The sequence below is a fragment of the Dicentrarchus labrax genome, unplaced genomic scaffold, assembly GCF_905237075.1.
Source record: "Dicentrarchus labrax unplaced genomic scaffold, dlabrax2021, whole genome shotgun sequence".
NCBI classification, from domain to species: domain Eukaryota; kingdom Metazoa; phylum Chordata; class Actinopteri; family Moronidae; genus Dicentrarchus; species Dicentrarchus labrax.
In genome coordinates this window covers 8712773-8730945 of record NW_026136710.1, presented here as the reverse complement: position 1 = coordinate 8730945, position 18173 = coordinate 8712773, and the positions used below count along the sequence as shown (strand labels likewise).

General features: G+C 41.2%; 1 protein-coding gene across 9 annotated transcripts in view; it reads left to right on the top strand.

Annotated features, from left to right (window-relative positions):
• Positions 1-610: 610 nt before the first annotated feature.
• The window catches only part of nedd4l (NEDD4 like E3 ubiquitin protein ligase), a 43181-nt gene continuing 25618 nt past the window's right edge, over positions 611-18173 (top strand). For 3 of the 9 annotated variants that reach the window (XM_051412437.1, XM_051412436.1, XM_051412435.1), the window contains exon 1: positions 13822-15081. In XM_051412437.1, the coding sequence (XP_051268397.1) occupies positions 13966-15081 (1116 nt within the window). In that variant the 5' untranslated portion in view covers positions 13822-13965. Of the gene's footprint in view, positions 957-2761; positions 2836-7885; positions 7980-9589; positions 9629-10045; positions 10100-13819; positions 15082-18173 lie in introns of those variants that run through there. The other 6 variants (XM_051412444.1, XM_051412442.1, XM_051412443.1 and 3 more) reach the window with 4 other exon arrangements.

Genomic DNA, 18173 nt, shown 5'->3' with positions numbered 1-18173 from the left:
CTGGGCTACGTCTTTATGCTGTATTACATATATTAGCTATAACCGCATAATATACGCCTATTTTAGTCCATAGTCGTCATTGCTTATATGATTATTTTCAGTCTCTTATCGCTTGTTCCCAGAGTTAATTGAATTTCCCACGGTCACTCCTCTAACTTCTGCCGCTGCATCGACCTAAATTCGTGATGCGGATCAGTAGTTTGATCTGGTTCTTTCTGTGCAGCTGGCCTGTGATTGGCTGTGCGCTACCATAGCCCCGCCCCTAACGTGAACGCGCTCAGAGCTGAATGCTGATGACCAGGGCGAGTGACCACCTTCATGAGACTATTCAGCTGGAAACGGTGACGTTATAAATTATACACAAGCCTAAAACAAGCATGACAATGTTAAACTTAGTTGCTTTGCGAGACACAACCTCACACACCTTGAAAAAAAGGGGGGTAAAAAAAACCACAGACACACACGGCACACCCCAGACTCACGCCCACTGCGTATTTCATTGGCTGATGAGAAGCTTTGAGGGACTTCACGACGCACCTGATTGGTTGATGCTGACAGCAATCAAGTCTAATCGGCACACGATTGGCTGAGCTATTAGGAGGAAGTCAAGTGTCAAACGTTTCGGGGATAAGCTCGGAGTTGACAAAAGCGATCTGTCTCAGTTGAAACATTTTGGACACAGTTTTTTTTTTTTTATCACCAACTTGTGTCCTAGACGGACCACGCTGGCGAGGATTACGTTGTCCGCCTAAGAACCAAACCCCCGCTCCGAGCCAAGGACTCGATCCTACGGTGTACTTGACCACCACCGCACGGCAGAGAGAGGAAAGTGGGACTTTATTGTTCAAGGCTAGCTAGCTAGCTTTGCCAAGCGGCTTGTTTTTGTGTGTATAGCGTGGACCGCAGGCTATATGGCTGCGACTTACGAGCCAATATATGGACTTTCAGAAGATGAGGTAAGCCTTAACATAAACAAAGCTTTCTTATGTAGACAGAAGTAAAAAAAAAATGAATAAAATAAAATAAAATAAAAGGGTGTCTCTCACAGATAGCAAACACCAGCGTTAGCCGTGAGTCAAGCTAACCCTCACTAACGGTATCAGTCTATAGTAATGTTCAGGCAGCTGTCAGTACCCTGCCCCCCCCCCCTGCCAGCATGTCCATTACTTCACTCACCTTAATTTCAGATACGACTGCACCACTTTGCCTTCAGAGTATTGCAATGAAACCGTTCAGTTTGACCGAGCAATAATAATAATAATAATAGCCTCGCTACACCCTCTTATTTCAATGCATGTGTGAACGACTTGTAGCTCGATTAGTAGTATGGAGGAGGAATTGGTTTGTCTGGGTTAGACGGCATGTCGAGCTAACCTTTCTGTTAGACTTAAACACTGTCTCCTGTCTGTATTTAAAGCTGTTTGATGGTGAGCTGACCACTAAACGAGTTTGAAGCTGGAGCTGAGGCATTAGATCTTCACTGTCAACCGAGGTCGATATCCACTCTTGTGGTGAACTGTGTGTTGCCTTTGACTTTCAGACTAACATCAATAATGTAGTATACTGTAATGCTACAATGTTGTTTTTTTACACGGCGGCACGATTGTCACGAGTCACCACTGAGTCATATCAGACATTACTAATGCAGTCATAAATAGTTAGACTGGGGATTTATTGGATTAAACATGGGGATGACTAGGATATAATTATTTTATATGTTCATTCAAGGTTCTCAGAGGAAAATAGGGGAGTGACTCTCATTGTTGAGTTTTCATCAGTAGACTGAACTGTCACTCTTTCACCAGGATGCAGGAGAGATTTGCATGTGGTCTTTTAGGCCGATGTAGAGGACATGTGTCTCGGCATAACATTGTTTTATTAAGATCAGAAAATGTAATGATAAACTTTTATTCCCGGCGCTATGAGCAACCTAACTCAGCCTCTTCACTTTCATAGCCTCGCAGTGCCACAGGAGCAGGAGGCATGCTTGTGACTAAATTCCACACATTGCAACACAGGAGACTTTCCAAAGGGTTGGACGTTTTTTGGGGTGACATTCACCATATTACAGACTTTAATCACATTATGCAATCTCCACAAGTAAAGGTTTTAAGACATTTGTGGGTCTACATTCCATGAGGCACTGCATTTCCGGTGAGCGTGAGGTAAACATTCAGTAATGCTACACCCTCTGAACAGGGCCATGGCCTAAGGTAACAGCTGGGTTGGCCCGGCTTCCCACCCCCACTCCCTTCTTTGCTCTATTCTCTAGCAATTGTCATAGCTAAACTATTGGCAGAATTGGTGTCAGGATTTATATAAATGTCATTAACTCTACCCAGACTACCCACCAAGAAGCAGTGTGTCAGTGCTTTTACTTTAGACCCATTTCATGTTGCAGTAAATTAGAGAAAAGAGTGTGAAGCTGGTGTGAGGTGGTTTCACTCAACCTACAGTATTTTCTACACTGACTAGCATAATGGTCATAAAACACAGGAGGAGTTAAAGTAAGACCGATGAGCAAAGTGTCAGTAAGTCTGCTCATAGCTCATAGTCTTCTGTCAGGTAGTGTAATTCATGACTGAAAGCTATTCAAATTCAACTCATTTTATTTTCTAGGTCAGGGTTATTGACTTAAAGAGGCAGGTTAGTGCAGCCAGCAGCTTGAACTGTTTGAAGTGACTTGATTGTGAGGCTATGAGATCATTCCTCCATAAGTTTGATTAAATGTTTTGATCCATCGTCTCTGTCTTTTCTGCAGCATGAAACGAGAGTGCTGCGGGTTAAGGTCATTGCAGGAATTGATCTGGCGAAGAAAGACATCATTGGAGCCAGGTGAGCATCACAGGATTTATGAGAAATGAGAAAATGCTGTTTTCCTCAGAGGTTTATTAGTTGTTACACCGTTATGTCACTTTCATGTCATCATTGTGAGAGCAATGTGTACGCCTGGTCATTGCACTTTCTTCGTACTGGCCCTGGTGTTGCACCTCTCATATCACACATATTGCCATTTTTTTGTAACATACAATATTTAACCATATAAGAAAAGCCAAACATCAGACCAAATACATAACATGTAGACATGTCATTGCATATATTATCCTGCTGTTTAGAGGGGCTTTTTAAGTCGGTCCTTTCAACCTTTGACAGCACATTTGCACACATTCACTACATTCCTTTTACTTATGAAGACCTTGAACTCCAAGTGTTAATCAATGATTACCTACCTGCCCGTCCTATTCATAACCCACCTCTATAACAGTTTTCTGGATTAAAGCGTTTGACTAATAATTATACATGCCACATATCTTCCCACATGTAGGAAAACAAAAATATTAAACATAAACCTTTGAGGGTCTTTTGAACCATTATGTCCATCATGGAACCTTTGTCTTATGCTGTCTGAGCTCCTTTCCCCATGTGTGATTCTGTGCCCACTCTTATCACAACTTTTATGTGATGTTGCATAATATCCCTCTGTGGAGCTGTATTTGATGTCTGTTTAGCCATTTTTTTTGCATGGCTAAGCACTGTGACTTCTGCCCTCTGAATTTTAATTACCCACCTCTCTGTACCTGCAGTGCTTAACGCTGTGATCAATTAATAATACACAGAGCGACCATCAATCACACGCTAAGTCGTTATCATTTTGTTAATGCACTAAATGGAACTTGTTCCTTCTTGGTCCAGACCGAATGCATCATTTTGTCAGTCCAGGGCCTAACTTTAAGGGTAATATCTGTTTATTTTAAATGGGTTTAGATGAGTTGACTGTCATCTACTTGCTTCAGTCAGAATGACCAGTCATCCTTGCTGTGGCAGATTTGTTTTAACTTAAGGAAGTCATAGGCTGCTATTACTTTCAAAGACACGTTTAAAACATTTCAGTGACATAAACATCTCATGGGCATTCCCTGCTACACTAATATTAATGGTATACGCTCAATTCGGGTGTACAGGTAGAGAGTAAAACAAATTTAAATTGTGTCCAAAATTCAGATTATGTCTAGGGGTTTGTACATACAAATGTAAAGCAAACACATGTAGTAGTACTGTAGTAATGCCATCCCAGGAAATCAGAGCAGGCTGCCTCACTGAAGACTGTATATTATCATTCTTTAACTGCATGCTCATCACTAACTTCTGCTGCTAAACAACAAACACGCAAAGGTCTAAGAATAGTCTTGATGCGACAACACCCATTTGGAGCAACGCTTTACTCATAAGATCAGAATTAAATTATTTGATCCCAAATACAGTTATGGGGAAAAACAAACAACATTTTTGAATGTGCATGTTATCTGGCTGAAATTTCCCTATGACTACTGTAAGTCTCATCTGAATTTGAACACTGCTCCCACTGTTGTTTATAGTAATGCTTTGTATATGAGCTATGAGAAAGCAGACATTGTCAGAGAAAAAGCCTGGCATGTTTAGCGCTGTGTGAATGCTGCTCACATGCCAGAGTGCATGTGTGAGCATCCTGATGCCCTGCTGGCAGGGCAGCTCAGGAGAAATCTGAACTGTAATGGAGAAACACTGAATGAGGTCTCGATGTGTGGCTAGCTACCACAGGAGACAGTGCTGACTTGGCAGTCTGTCACCTCATAAGATGCTCAAACAGTGCTGGCTTGTTCTTTTCCTCTTTTTGCTCTAAACCTGTTCTTGTTGCTGCTCTATTCTGTAATACAGCTACTGTGTTCCATTGTGTTCTGCTCTGTTATTTTGAACAAAAAAAAAAAAACACCCCTAAATTTAGTTTTTGTTGTTCTTGTGAGGTGTTGATAGAAAGTGGAGGTGCTCGCATGCAATCAAATAACAAGTGCACTGAGCTACCACTTGAATCCAGTGGCCCATGCTAGCTTTCATCTCCTAGTGTTGACCTGAAGTAGCCTGTCTCCCTCAGTAGGATTTTTGTTGATAGAGGGAAGGAGACAAGAAGGAGTCTCAGTGCAATCGAGATACAGTAGGCCCATTGTTTCTGTTTAGTCACAGTACATCACAGAACCACACAACACACAATTATAGGCTGTGGGGTTCCTAGAGACGTTAATTTGCAATCAAGCAACAAAAGTTCTGTTGGGGTTTCCTATTTGTTAATATTTCACATTCCTTCGTTGTTTTTACTTTGCTCCATCTCAGCTAAAATCAATGTATGGCTGTGCTCCAGCTGGCAGGCCAAATCTAATTTTGGGTACATCGATACAGGAATTAGATCGCTGCTCAATTCTGGATGGTAAAAAATCCCATGGAAACTGATTGTGGCAAATCAGATTTAAAACGCATTCATACATGGTTTGAAATGCGGTTTGAATCAAATTTCTAACCTTGTTTGTTATGTCTAGCCACTGCAATAAAAATGCCATTCACTACACAGGAAATGCAACACACAAATGTAACTCTAAAGTGTCACTCAGAGCCTTGGTGTCATCTGGGAAGATTGAAAGCTCTAAACTGCAAGTAGATATTGTGTTGGTGTGAGGAATTAGATAATGTGCCTCTAGCCTGCAGCTTGCTCTTTTACTTCCACATTGGACAAAACACACTGTCTGTTACATTGATAGAAGTTATTTCAGGACACACAGTAGTTGATGAGAAGAAAAAGACAAAAATCAAGCTTTATGGTAGGGGTGCACAATTGATCAAAATATTATTGAAATTGCAATATGGCAAAGTGCAAATCGCAGAAGCAATATGCAAATAGCAAGAGCTGTAATGTTTTGATAAAGGTAAAATGTGTGACAAAACGGCATTATAATAAAGTACTGCAGTGCTGCGGAGGTAAAAAAAGAATCATTCCCTCATCTGTCAAAAATAATCGCAATATGATGTTTTTGCCATATTGTGCAGCCCTACTTTATAGAAAACTTTGACCTCTCTGAAATAGATGATTGGCTAGTCAGTTTATCTATTAGTGTGACAGAAAAGAAATGGGCAACTCTTTTGAATAATAGATTTGCAATTTAAGTAATTTTTAAAGCAAAAATCCAAAACATTTGAGTCTAGGGTCTCAAATGTGAGAATTTGTTCTTAGTCTTACATTAGTGTAAAATTAATATTTAGGGGTTTGGGGACTGTTGATCAGACAAAACACGACATTATATTATGTTATCTTGTGCTCTAGGATATTGTGAGAGGCATTAAGCACTGTTTTATGAAGTTTGATAGAACAGATTCTGCAAATTGAAAAAGATCTGCAGAATAATCGTTGATGAAAATAATTGTTAGTTGCAGCTACTCTATTTCTCTCAGGCCGTGTTTAGATCTCAGCAGGAGTGAGCCAGGTGAAACAGCGTGAGTTTCCCATACACTTTGCTCTACTGTAGCACTTGAGCACAGTCTGCCCTCAGAAGCCATCTCTCTTCCCTTATCTATTCAAAGCAGTCACTAAGACAGATACTATTTGTGTGACCTACTATAAAAGGATTATAAAAGGCAAGTACAACACAGAATCATATTTAAAAAACACATTTGTTTTTTGGTTAACAGTGCCACCTCTGCACATACTACCTGCTGCATGTTATATACACAATTGCATTATCGTTTATATAATACAGACACGACAAGAATATATATAAATGTGTAAAAATGACAAATGTAATCAGAATAAGTAGCAAACTTTGACTAATATATATAAGGTAGCAAACCACATTTACTAAAAGTAATCTTGTTATCCAGGTTTGGTTTAAATATAAAAAGTTTCATGTAGGAATGAATGTGAAAGTTACTGATTAAAAAGTGCCCACTGTCACGTCACACACAGACTTGTGAGAAGTTTTTCTTCAAAGGGAGGTTTTGGTTGAGTTATAACCTGACACTGTACCTCGTGTTGCCTGCTGGGACTGAGATCAGTGGAGTAATTGGTCTGCCTGGTGAATGGCGCAGCTCTGCCTCTCTATCCTGAACTCACTGGAGATTTCTACCCTGTCAGCACCTTCAAATAAGCCAATTGGCTGTTTTTAAATAGCACAGTCACATACACTCTGCTTACTATTTGTGCTGCTCACCTCAAAATGTTTTCCAGTTTCTATTTTTAGCACTCTGCTTTGTCAATAAGACATTATAGCCTTATCTAACAATACCCAAATGCAAGCGGTTTTTATCTGCTGGGTTGACCGTGGCAGACTCAGGTTTCAGGTCTGGAAACAAGCATACAGTATAATCTATCAACATGGGCTCTGGCACCTGTGTCCACAGTTAATGTGATGTTAGGTTGGAAATAGGATTCACGATGGTTAGGCACACCACAGGCATATTCTTTTGTTGTACAATATGGGGATCCCTAATTCCCTTTAAGACCTGAAAGTATTAAAAACTGCCTGGTAGCTAAAATTACCACTTAATGTTTGGCCTGATTTTATACTTCTTGTCAATAATTTTGTTCCTTTTTGTTCATAGTATTTTGGCTTATTTTCTTAAATGGAAAAAGAAAGATGCATTTATATTTACCAGTTGGAAATGGTCAGTACTGAAATGTATGTATTATCATTTGTATATATTTTAAATATTATTGGGAATACTCCAAAGTCTGTGGGGAGCAGAATGTGAATTTGCATGAGCTGTAACAGGGTGTCCACAAGGTCTTAAAAAGTCTTGAAATTTAGTTCTTAAAATGTCTTCGATATGATTTTTACAAGTCTTAAAAATGTATTGGATTAATTAAGTTAATGTTACTTGTATAAAGTTGCAAGTCGTACTTTTTGCCAGTTTGGACATAAAATGGGTCCTAAATTGCATTCATAATGGTTTTAAAAAGTCTTAAATTGAACCTGTTTGAACCTGGAGAAACCCTCTGTTACAAAGTGAAAACTGTGAAAGGCTCAAGCTCAATTTGTCACCACTGATTCTTTTTTGTTTTTTTATTCCTATTTTGTTTCTGCAGTGATCCTTACGTCAAACTTTCCCTCTATGTTGCGGATGAAAACAGAGAGCTTGCTTTAGTCCAAACAAAAACTATTAAAAAGGTAGGTCCTAAGGTAAGAAGTCGCTTTGATGCATGCATCTGTAGCGTACTGTTGTTCTTTTTCCGTGCACAGTCCTTTTTGCTCCTAGTTTCAAACCCAATGAACTCTAATGTGTTTGCACCGTGTCAGATCGGCCACTCCCGCCACAGTTATCTCCTCCCACACCTGCACCACCCGTTTACTGTACAGCCTCTTAAATGTGGCTTTGTTCACTCCCATCTTTAGTCGCAGGTTTGAAATCACCAGATCCTCCTAATCCCACCCCCAGCAATACCACCGCTTTTCCTTAAAATCAAGGCAATCATATCATCTTGAGAGATGGAAACTACAGGAAGTCACCAGAAGGCAGTGCTTCCTTTAGAGGGAAACATTAGGCAAGGTCTTTTCCCCCAGTGGCCTATTTTGGGGAGGAAATCTATACTCAGCAGGGGGAGCTATTACTTTCTATTTGTGTAAACTCCATTCTAATGATATCTTAACATCAAAATGGGATGTGATTTTGAACCAAATGTCCATATTCATTGCTTACATTGTGGAATACTGTGGGCCTGTAACGTGTAATGCATCTTTTTCTGCGTCACATATTATTCACCGGTTAGGATTTGTGGAAATACACGTTGATGAAGCTGTTTCATTGTAAAATTTCTCCTTTACTTCATTGTTAAGGTTAACTTCATGTAGCTGCCAGCCAACCCTCTGCTGGAGTCAGGCAGCTTAGGCCGCCATGCAGGCAGACATATGCTGCCAGTGGCCATGGTTGCCTTATTGGATATAAATAGCTGACAATGCACTGCTATGTGGAGCAGAAAAAGAAGCATCACTGCTCGGCTCTTCTATGGGCTCTATGTGTCTTTAAGTGGGACACCTTTGATGACATCTTTGTTAAGAATGCTAAGAGTTTGGCTTGTGGCAAGATGGCAAGAAGAAGATGCCAAATATGACCAAAAAAAATGAAGAGTGAGTCTGAGACTAACACTCAGTTTATGCCAAAAATTAATATTTGGCATACTATTCTGGAGATTTTCATAATTTGATCTGGGAGAATTTGACTAATTTTAAACTGAATTTTTTGCCATAGGGCACAGGGTTCATTTGTAATTCTGGTACGTCAGCAGTTGTTTTAACAGAGATGTTATTTTATCGCTGCTGTAAAATGCTGTAAAGTGTTTATTAATCAGAGTGACTTGTGAAATTAAGGCTTCATTGACATTCTGGTGTTTAAGGCATTTCAATCACCGAAGGAATTTTAATGAGATGTGGCACATAGTTCTCAGTCCAATAAAATATCAAATGTGTGAGGCAGAAGGAGAGAGTCTGTGCATCCACATACCGAGCTGACCCATCCAGAAAGTGGGTGAAAATCCTCATGGCTGTTAATCTAGGGACTAACGCCAATCACTGGGACATGTCGTTGGCTACAAACTTCCTCTAACAGCATAAGAGGATCATTGACGCACAAGATTGAGCCTAATTTCTCACTTGCTCTCTCTTCTCTCACTATGAGTTGGAAAGGTTTCATACATCTGTTCTGTTTCATGTGTAAACTAATGATAGCGTTCACTGTGCTTTAACACACAGTTAAATACTTATTAGTCTGACGGAGTCTGTACTTTGTGTTTCAGACCCTCAATCCCAAATGGAACGAGGAATTCTACTTCAGAGTGAGTTCATGATGTGTCAGATTCCCTTTCTTCCCAGTATCCTTCGCTACGGTGGTCTGTTATTGCACTTGTTTACTCTAGAGTGGTAGTGTTAGAGTTGTTAATCTTTGGTTGCAGTTTAACTGAGAGTCCCACCTCCTCCACCACTGTAACCAAACAGACCATGTTAGACTTCATAAGCCTAGCCACATGTGTATGATTATTCTCCACTGGTTATTTATGAAGGAATTACAGTTTTGTTATATTATGATTAGAATATTGACTATTTTCTAGCCGTAGTTCTGTGTTTTTTTTGTTGTTGATGCAATAGCAAAGCAGTTGCATACAAACTGTTTGCATGTACATCTGCATTGGCTCTGCATATGTCATTAACTCTGGACGACTGCTGTATTATTTCTTATTTTGTCGCCAACACAGGTCTGTCCGCAGAATCACAGGCTACTCTTTGAGGTGTTTGATGAAAACAGATTGGTAAGATTCACATTTCATAACCTCTTACCCTTCACTCCCTCTGTTGTATCACACATTATTTTTAAATTCAGTATGTCTTGTCTGTCAGCTGTTGATTTATTCAGTTCCACCCACCGTGATCCTCATGCCTCTTTTAATTTACATCCAATTTGTTTCTACTTCAAACTATTTAGACATTGGTAATGAGCTTTCCAGTTGTACTTTCTTTTATGGTTTTCTCTCAGTTATGCCATTAAAACATTGATATGCCACCAAACATAATGTGATGATTATAAAACATTATTACATTGCTGCGCACCTTTCCAAGCCATTTTCTCAGAATAGCTCTGCTTTCATGTCGCCACAGGGATCATCAGCAACCTGAAATGAATTGTATTGACTCTATCCGCACCCTCATGTCTGCACAATCTTCTTCTTGAGAACTCTCTGACACATTGCTAGATTTGATATCACAGGATTTCACTCTAGCAAAAGAAACACATTGCAGTACATGTGGAAGAAAAGTTAACAGAGGCGAGAGTGTACGGCCTGTTTTGTCTGCTAGTTTCATTGCTTTGCTTTAAGGCCACTAACAACTACTACATTCATCTTATGTCAAATTTCTCAGATTTCCTCCACAGACCAGAACACTAGCTGCCTTGACTTGTGAAATTAAGCCCGTTGTAGGCCCTCGGTTGCCATGGCAACTAGATTAAATGTCTGTACAATGTCAAGAATTGCAGCAATTAAAAACAGCACTTGATAATCAGTCCACTAATTCATGCTTATGTATCATCTTCACCTTGAAGAACCATCTTCTAGAGGTGAGTGAAGTGGTTGTTGACAAAATGAAGACGTTCTGTGGAAGAAGCAACATATTTCCCTGAAAGGGGTTTAGGACTGCAGTGGTATTTGTTCCTAATGACTTCTCAGTAACTCTGCGGTCTGTATCTTGAGTTTGATGTTTGATAAAACAAACCGCAGATGCAGCCTAAGATTGTATTGATGTTCTTGGCTGGATAAGGGACATCCTGTCTGGACTTCCCAGTTTATGGGCTAATGCTTTTGTCCATGGACCAATGTGGGAGGCTGAAAGATTTGGGCTTGTGGAGTGCCTTTTTGTGACACCACATCCTGTAGTTTTCCTGATAATGTAATCAAGTTAAGATAGGTACATTGTATGATTAAATCTAATTTAGTCTCTTTAATCTTCATGTTTCATGTACTGATAAAATCAGTACATGAAACATGAAGATTAAAGAGACTAACGCATAATGCATACATTGGTGGATGTTGTGTGAGCATGTTCTACACATCCCTGCATAGGGGAATGGTGGGCTCTCAGCCCGCTAAGAAAAGGGCAGCTCAAATTTTTCCCTCAGTACAGTGGAAGCTCTCTGTTGCTGTATAGAAGAGGATGACACGAGAAAGCACAGCACAGGCAGCCTCAAGCCCTGTCCTCTCCTTATATGTCTGAGGAGGTGCTTTTCTGTCTATCTCTAGGTGCATGCCAAGAGAGCTCCTGCACCACTGGCCAGTATTTCTTTGAAGGGGCTGCTTGTTCTCTTGCATCCATTAATTTATGGTTTATTTGTCAGGAGAGATGAAAAGTTTGACTAAGCTTTGTGCTATAGCACATACAAGAGATTGTGGTTTACTTGTGTGTACTAAATGTCAGCTAATGTAGCTACAAAATATAGGAGACTTAATACAGAATGTAAAGAAAGAATAGGCCTACAATAGTACAGTGTAGTGCTTTGTTTGAAGCATGAATGTTATGTCATTTGGCAAGCTGGGCTTACTGCCATTGGACCACACATTGGCATTTTGTTTCTCTTCTACAGAACATTCTCCATAACATTTCACACACACGTTTATTGACTGTGCCTAACGCTGTAGGCAGTGTGTCATCACACAAGTGTAACCGGCTGCCAAGCCACGATTTCTTCTTGCTCTACAGTCTTTTGCTTTTTGCTTTTTGCCTCTCTGTCTCTTTGATGCCCTCTTGTCCACAAAGGAGAACTTTAATTTTTTGTTTTCTCCTTTTGTTCCATTTCTCACTGTGATGCACCATCAGTGGCTCAGCTGTCAACTTTTATGCAGCTTGCTTTATGAAACAGATATGGTGACGCACTGAGGGCTAAACCATAGGTCGAACCAGTCAGATCAGATGTTGGAATGGCTTTTTTGGGCGAAAAAGTTCTGAAAGGCCAAACTGTAATAGGGGTCAGTTCTGTGCATGGAGGCAGACTACTCCCCCACAAACTCTGGCGTCAGGGCAAAGTAGCATAGAAACCCCCATTTTCACATGCTGATCCAGTGGTGAATTACTTTGCTGCCTTTCTGTTTTACTTCGTACTGTAGCCAAATAGTATATTACAAGTGCTTAAGCTCATAATTTGTGTGCCTAATTTCAGCATTGCAGACTAGGATCACAGCTGAGTTGTATCTTGGGCGGTTTTTGGATGCAAACACAGTGGCCTATAAAACCACCAGACAGTCAAGTGTTTGGCTGTGTACTGGAGACAGCGTAGTCTATTCCGTTTGAAGAAGACTTGGATATCTTTCTCCAGAGAGGAACGTGCTGTTTGCCTTATCAAAGCTGCAATCTGTCAGATATTCTGCTCTTCACTCTGCTGCTGCCCTTTTTTTCTGGTCCATTTTTAGCAACAACTTCCTTATGCTTCTTTTTTTGTTTCCAAGCTACAAGAAGTAGTGGGGCACAATTTGTCCTCCAGATTTGTAGGGAAATTAAAAATTTTTAGAGGGACAATTCAACAAGGAAATTTTACTTGTTTTTTCTACTCGTTGAAAAAGATTATGTGTGTCATTATGTGTGTTTGTATACAACAGGTCTACGGATCTGTTTATTCCATCACCTTTTATTTTTTTGTTCTCTACCTTCCCCCTCCAGGGCTCCAATGGTGCGATGCTCAGGCAGAGCTATAACTGAAAGGGTGATGTTATGGCCTTAAGTTATTCCATTAATAAAGAGTGTAGAGGGGGGAGGTCATATTTACAATTTTAAGATAAGTTATTTTAGTTTATCAACATCTTTGATGATAAAGGAAGATATTTAGTGCTACTACAAGAGCTGAACTGAGCTACACCCAGATACAATGATAGCAATTTTAGGTAATGGAATTAAGTGGTAGATGTCAAAATTAAGAGGAAACTTATTAGGGTTAAAAACTACTGCACTGCATGGAGGTAGGGAAATGGGCAGGGGTTAGAAAGAGATCATGTTTGGAGGAAGTGATGGACAGTGGTACGTAGGATGTCTTTGGGATGGCCAGTTGGCACTTGAGGGCAGCATGGGGTTGCAACACGAGGTGGTGGGGTCCATTTGTAGTCACATGACTAGCAAGAAACCCACTGTCACCTCGGAAACCAGGAGCGCCGGCCGCTCTTATCCAATCATGTCAGGAATGCTGGCCGTCACTCGGCTCAGGCTATTTCTGCTGTCTGTCGCTAGTGCTTGGTAGTGCTAAGAGTCTGGCATACAGGGATCCTTCTTTTTTTTTTTTTTTCCCTTTCCCCCCCTCACCCTTCCTCTCTTTAGCCTCCACTCTGCCATTCCTTTGACTGCGTAGTGTAAAGTTGTCAGCTCTTTTGCAGTGACAGTCTAGTTTTTGTGGTGTGACTTCTTTCTCTGTACAGTTTACTGTGGGAAGGAAAGTTGTGGAGGAGACACTGAGAGGTTGGGAGGAGGGTGGGAGGGGGGGCGAGAGAGAGTGGAAGGAAAAAAAGGGGGATCAGTCATCTAGCCAGCCAAAGGAGTGAAGTGGGCGACACTGAGAGACTGAGACGGGAGCCAGAGGAGAGAACCAAACAGCCAGTTGGAGTGAAAGTGAGAGGGAACGGGAGCTGTGGGACGTGAGGTGAAAATGGCACAACGTCTGCGTTTGTATTTTGGCTCAGGCCGCAGTAACACAGCCCCGGAGATATTAGAAGGAGACTCAGAGGAGCAGCAGGGAGACAACGATGTGGTCATGCCACTCCGCGTGCAGTCTCCTCTGGTATCGAGGCCTTCTCAGGAGCCAGCTGCGCAGCATGGCCCACCAAGAGCTTTTGGTACGCGGTCGGAGCCTTCACTTAAACGCAGCTCCTCCATGTTCATACCTCAGCTCGCTGCCTACGCTGAGCCACGGCCCACCAAGAGCTCCTCCATGCACATCTCCCTCCAGCGCTCCAATGGATCGAGTAATGGAGATTTCCGTGGTCATGCCGATGATGTCCCGCCACCCTGTTATACTCCTCCAGGACCTGCTCCTGCCTATCCCGAACCACAGATCGGAGCAGACGTTCCGCACCATCCGCCTCCTCCATACTACAGCCCAGAATCTTTAAACTCGCAAGCTTTTCTGACAGAGCCGGACCTTCCCAAACGCAGGGTCTTTAGTATTGGTTCCAATGATCATACTGTGTATAGCAGAGGCCAACCTGGTATCAGTGTTGGTGGTATTTGTATCCAGAGGAACTCTCTTGACGGTTCTGATATCCAGCATTTCAGAATCCTCCCTTATGGTGGCACTGGCTGGTCTGTCCAGCAGCCAAACCTGGACCAGTGCTCTGTTGTTAATGGTGGAACACAGAGACTAGTGTTTCAACTCCAGCAAAATCAGAACCAGGATCAGATCCAGGGCAGACAACAAGCTGCTACATCCCAGGAAGAATGCACAGATGTTGGCTTTATCAGCTCAAGAGGTAGCGGCATGGTGCGTTACCCGAGAATTCGACTGGAGAGAAGCTCATCACATCAGAGGCTGTTGCCGGAGAATCAACACAATATAACTGGTGGAGAAAGCCAAGCTATAGAGGAGAACCAAACAGACATGGAGCCACAGAGAATGGAAGGAAGAAACAGATCTAATGGTTGTACTTTCAAAATCAGTGGGGATACTTCCAGAAGGCAGCCTCATTTCAAGATATATTTTACCCCAGGCGGAGGTGGAGATCAGGTTGTGAGCCTTGGCAATGATTCGACAAGGAATAATCCCAAGGTAAAGATTGTAGGAAAGCTTTGGTAGACTGTTGGTGAAAAAGTTTTTAAGTTGAAAAAGATTTTGTAAATATTATGACAATGCAACATATTGCAAGGTTTTAGTTTGAAAGATGATGAAATTGATTTGAGAAAGCATAGTAAACACTTAATAGTGGATGGGTCATTGCTCTCATATGACATTTAGTTGAACACATGATAGCTTTTATGTAGTGCAGCTGGAAGAAGGGGGGGGGGGGCTCTAATATGGCCATGGACAGAAAAAATGAAAATCAGGGTGAAATTTAAATCTACCTACCTAAATTGTGGAAGTCTGAAGTATTTCACATCAAATTTGCGAAGTTAATAGTATTTCTCTTAATTCACCCGCTGAATCCGGCCTAGATGAGGAGCGGTCCGTACGGTGCAGGAAGAGGGTGGTGACATTCTGGGAAGTGAAAAGCACAGACATGGTTTCAGAGCTAAATCACACACACTGGCTTCCTTTCACTTCACAACCACAGGCATTTGAAATTTTACACACATCGGCCAATTCACTCATGAAAGGAAAACAGGAACAGTCTTATGGATGAATGGATAACTTCTCCCCGTGCACTTGTTGCCTTCTGTTTTGCAGAAATGTGACACTTAAGTTTGGTAATACCCTTAACCGCAGCCAGTGCTCTTTGAGAGTTGGCTGTTTCTATCTTTAGTCTGTTTCGAGCGTGGTTGTTGATTTTGAGAGTGGGCAGGCGGCATGTCTTCTTTGGCTCTGGGCTGGTATGGATCTGTATCCTCGCAGCTGCTCCATGAGTGATTAAGAACTAAGAAGTCATTATGGCCCAAATGACGATCGAGAAGTTTAACACGCTATCAGTATCTTGAAAAGCTTGAAGTCTTTTGATGTTGCTGTCTGTATAACTCAAGCTTTGGAAGCAAAACAAACTTTTTAGACTTTTCAACAGCAGTTCTGTACCCCTCCTTTTTTTGTTTAAACTGAAACTTCAAGTTGCTATTAATAACAATAATATATAGTAGATATTTAAGTAATGGGGCTGTCATTGACTATATGAGCCTTACTCCCAGTAGCTTCTCATAAAGACTCAGGAGTCTTCATGGATTAATAACTAAGACACACAGCCAGCAAGCGCAAGCCTGGCTGTTCACATCAGATGCGCATTCCTTGGTGCCAGTCAACAAGCGATTCTGCTCTTCTGCTCTTGTCTAATCAAACATCGAACTGATCTTAATCTCATAAATTATGGGTGTCACTTTTTCTGCAACAGTTAAAAGTGCAGAAGTTAAAAGGACCATCTTGTGATGATTGCCTGCCTGTGTACATGTCTGCTTGTGCTTCACTCTCTGTTTAGACAAAACTGACAAATATGGGGAATAAGTACATAATTTTATTTCATCATGTGTGGGGAAAAAAACCTGGGGGAATTGAAACTGAAAATTAACAGTGGGGAGGGACAGAAAAATGAGGTTGGCAATAATAAAATACGCATATTTCATAATTTATCAGAATTAGATCACTTAATATATCTTTTATGTCATTTATAATAGATTATTTGTCTTTTCTTGCCAGCTTCGCTTGTGGTTCGCAGAAAAAACTTGGTTGGTTCATGAGGATTTTGCTATGCCAGGCTTTTTTCACATCAATATAACTTTTGATAAAACAGTTACTCCTGCCTTCCTGACAGTTGAGGCTAGATAATAAGGATATCTGCAGTATGCTAAGAATTGCTACTCTTGATTTTAAATGTTATAAATCCAAGATGGTCTAAGATTGGTAAAATATTTCTGGCTTTGGTTGTTCTTCACTAGTGCATCAACAATCTTAATATATTTTTAGTCATGGTTTTGACAGCACTTACGCCATACTTGAATGTGTTTTACACACCTTCTCCTATCCCCTTTTTAAGACACATGGTGTTGTGTTACCCCAGGGCTTCCCATTTCTCATGCAACAAGGAAATCCTCATTTAGACCATAATGACAGGTCTTCCCCAACTGGTTGCCTGGAGTTGGTGTGCCCCTTTTTAAAGCCCTGCATTGGATACTACGAGTGTATGTTTTGTGTGTGTGAGTGTCTGTGTGTGTGCCAGCTAGACTATCTGCAGACAGCTATGCCACCGTGCCATGCCCTCATTACAGTTCTGCCTCAACGCCCCCCAGTTGCCATTCACAAAGAGCTCTTACAGGCCATTGGGTTTGCTATATTTACCTGAGATGGGATTGTGGATGGATGGGGGGGGGGGGTGTTCTCTTTTTATTTTGGTCCAGTGGCATGTGAAAGGGATTCATATTGCTATTGTTGTGAAGGGCTTTTCTTTGTCAGCTCTAGTCTAGAGTTGCATTGCATTGTAATTCAGTTGTGTCAGCACAGAGACTATTGAGTAGGTGAGACAACCTTTTCACACTTCAGTGCCAGGCTGGACTTGTTCCAGGTCACTCTATATCATAAACTCTCCGTTACCGTTACCTCTTCTTCATGCATGGCAGTTCAGTATGGCTAAAGTTAGCATTGCCAGTGCTTAACAATTACCTCTTGTGGTGTTTAGGCTTGCTGATAGATTTTGTTTTATTTGTTCAGGTCCAATATGAGTGAATGGAATTTGATTTGTGTTGCAGCATTAAAAACAATTCAACAGCAACACCTCTCTCCATAAACAATGTCTATGAAAGCTGTTGATAATGTCTTCTATTGATTATCAGAGAGGAACAGGGACAGGAATGTTGCTGTGGACTTTCATTATTCAATTCTCTGAGCACCACAAATTAAATTACATTCACCTCCAATTTTTGCGTAGCGGCAGAATTTCTCAGAAACAAACACAAAACTCCAAACTATGTGCATACAACTACTAGTATGTGAGAAGTACGTTTTTTGTGTTTTGGTTGAATTGACCTATTTGTGTTTTGTTGTATAACCTTTTTCAAACTAGCTTCCCCCTTTCGCCTCATGGCTCTTGAACTCATCATCCCTCCTCCTCCTCCTTGTGGTCGTTAGTGGCACCCTCCCTCTCTGAGCGTAACCTGGCCCTGGGAGGCAGCTGCAGGCTCAACTGTGACCCTTTGATGACTCTGCAATTATATCCCTCTGCATACACA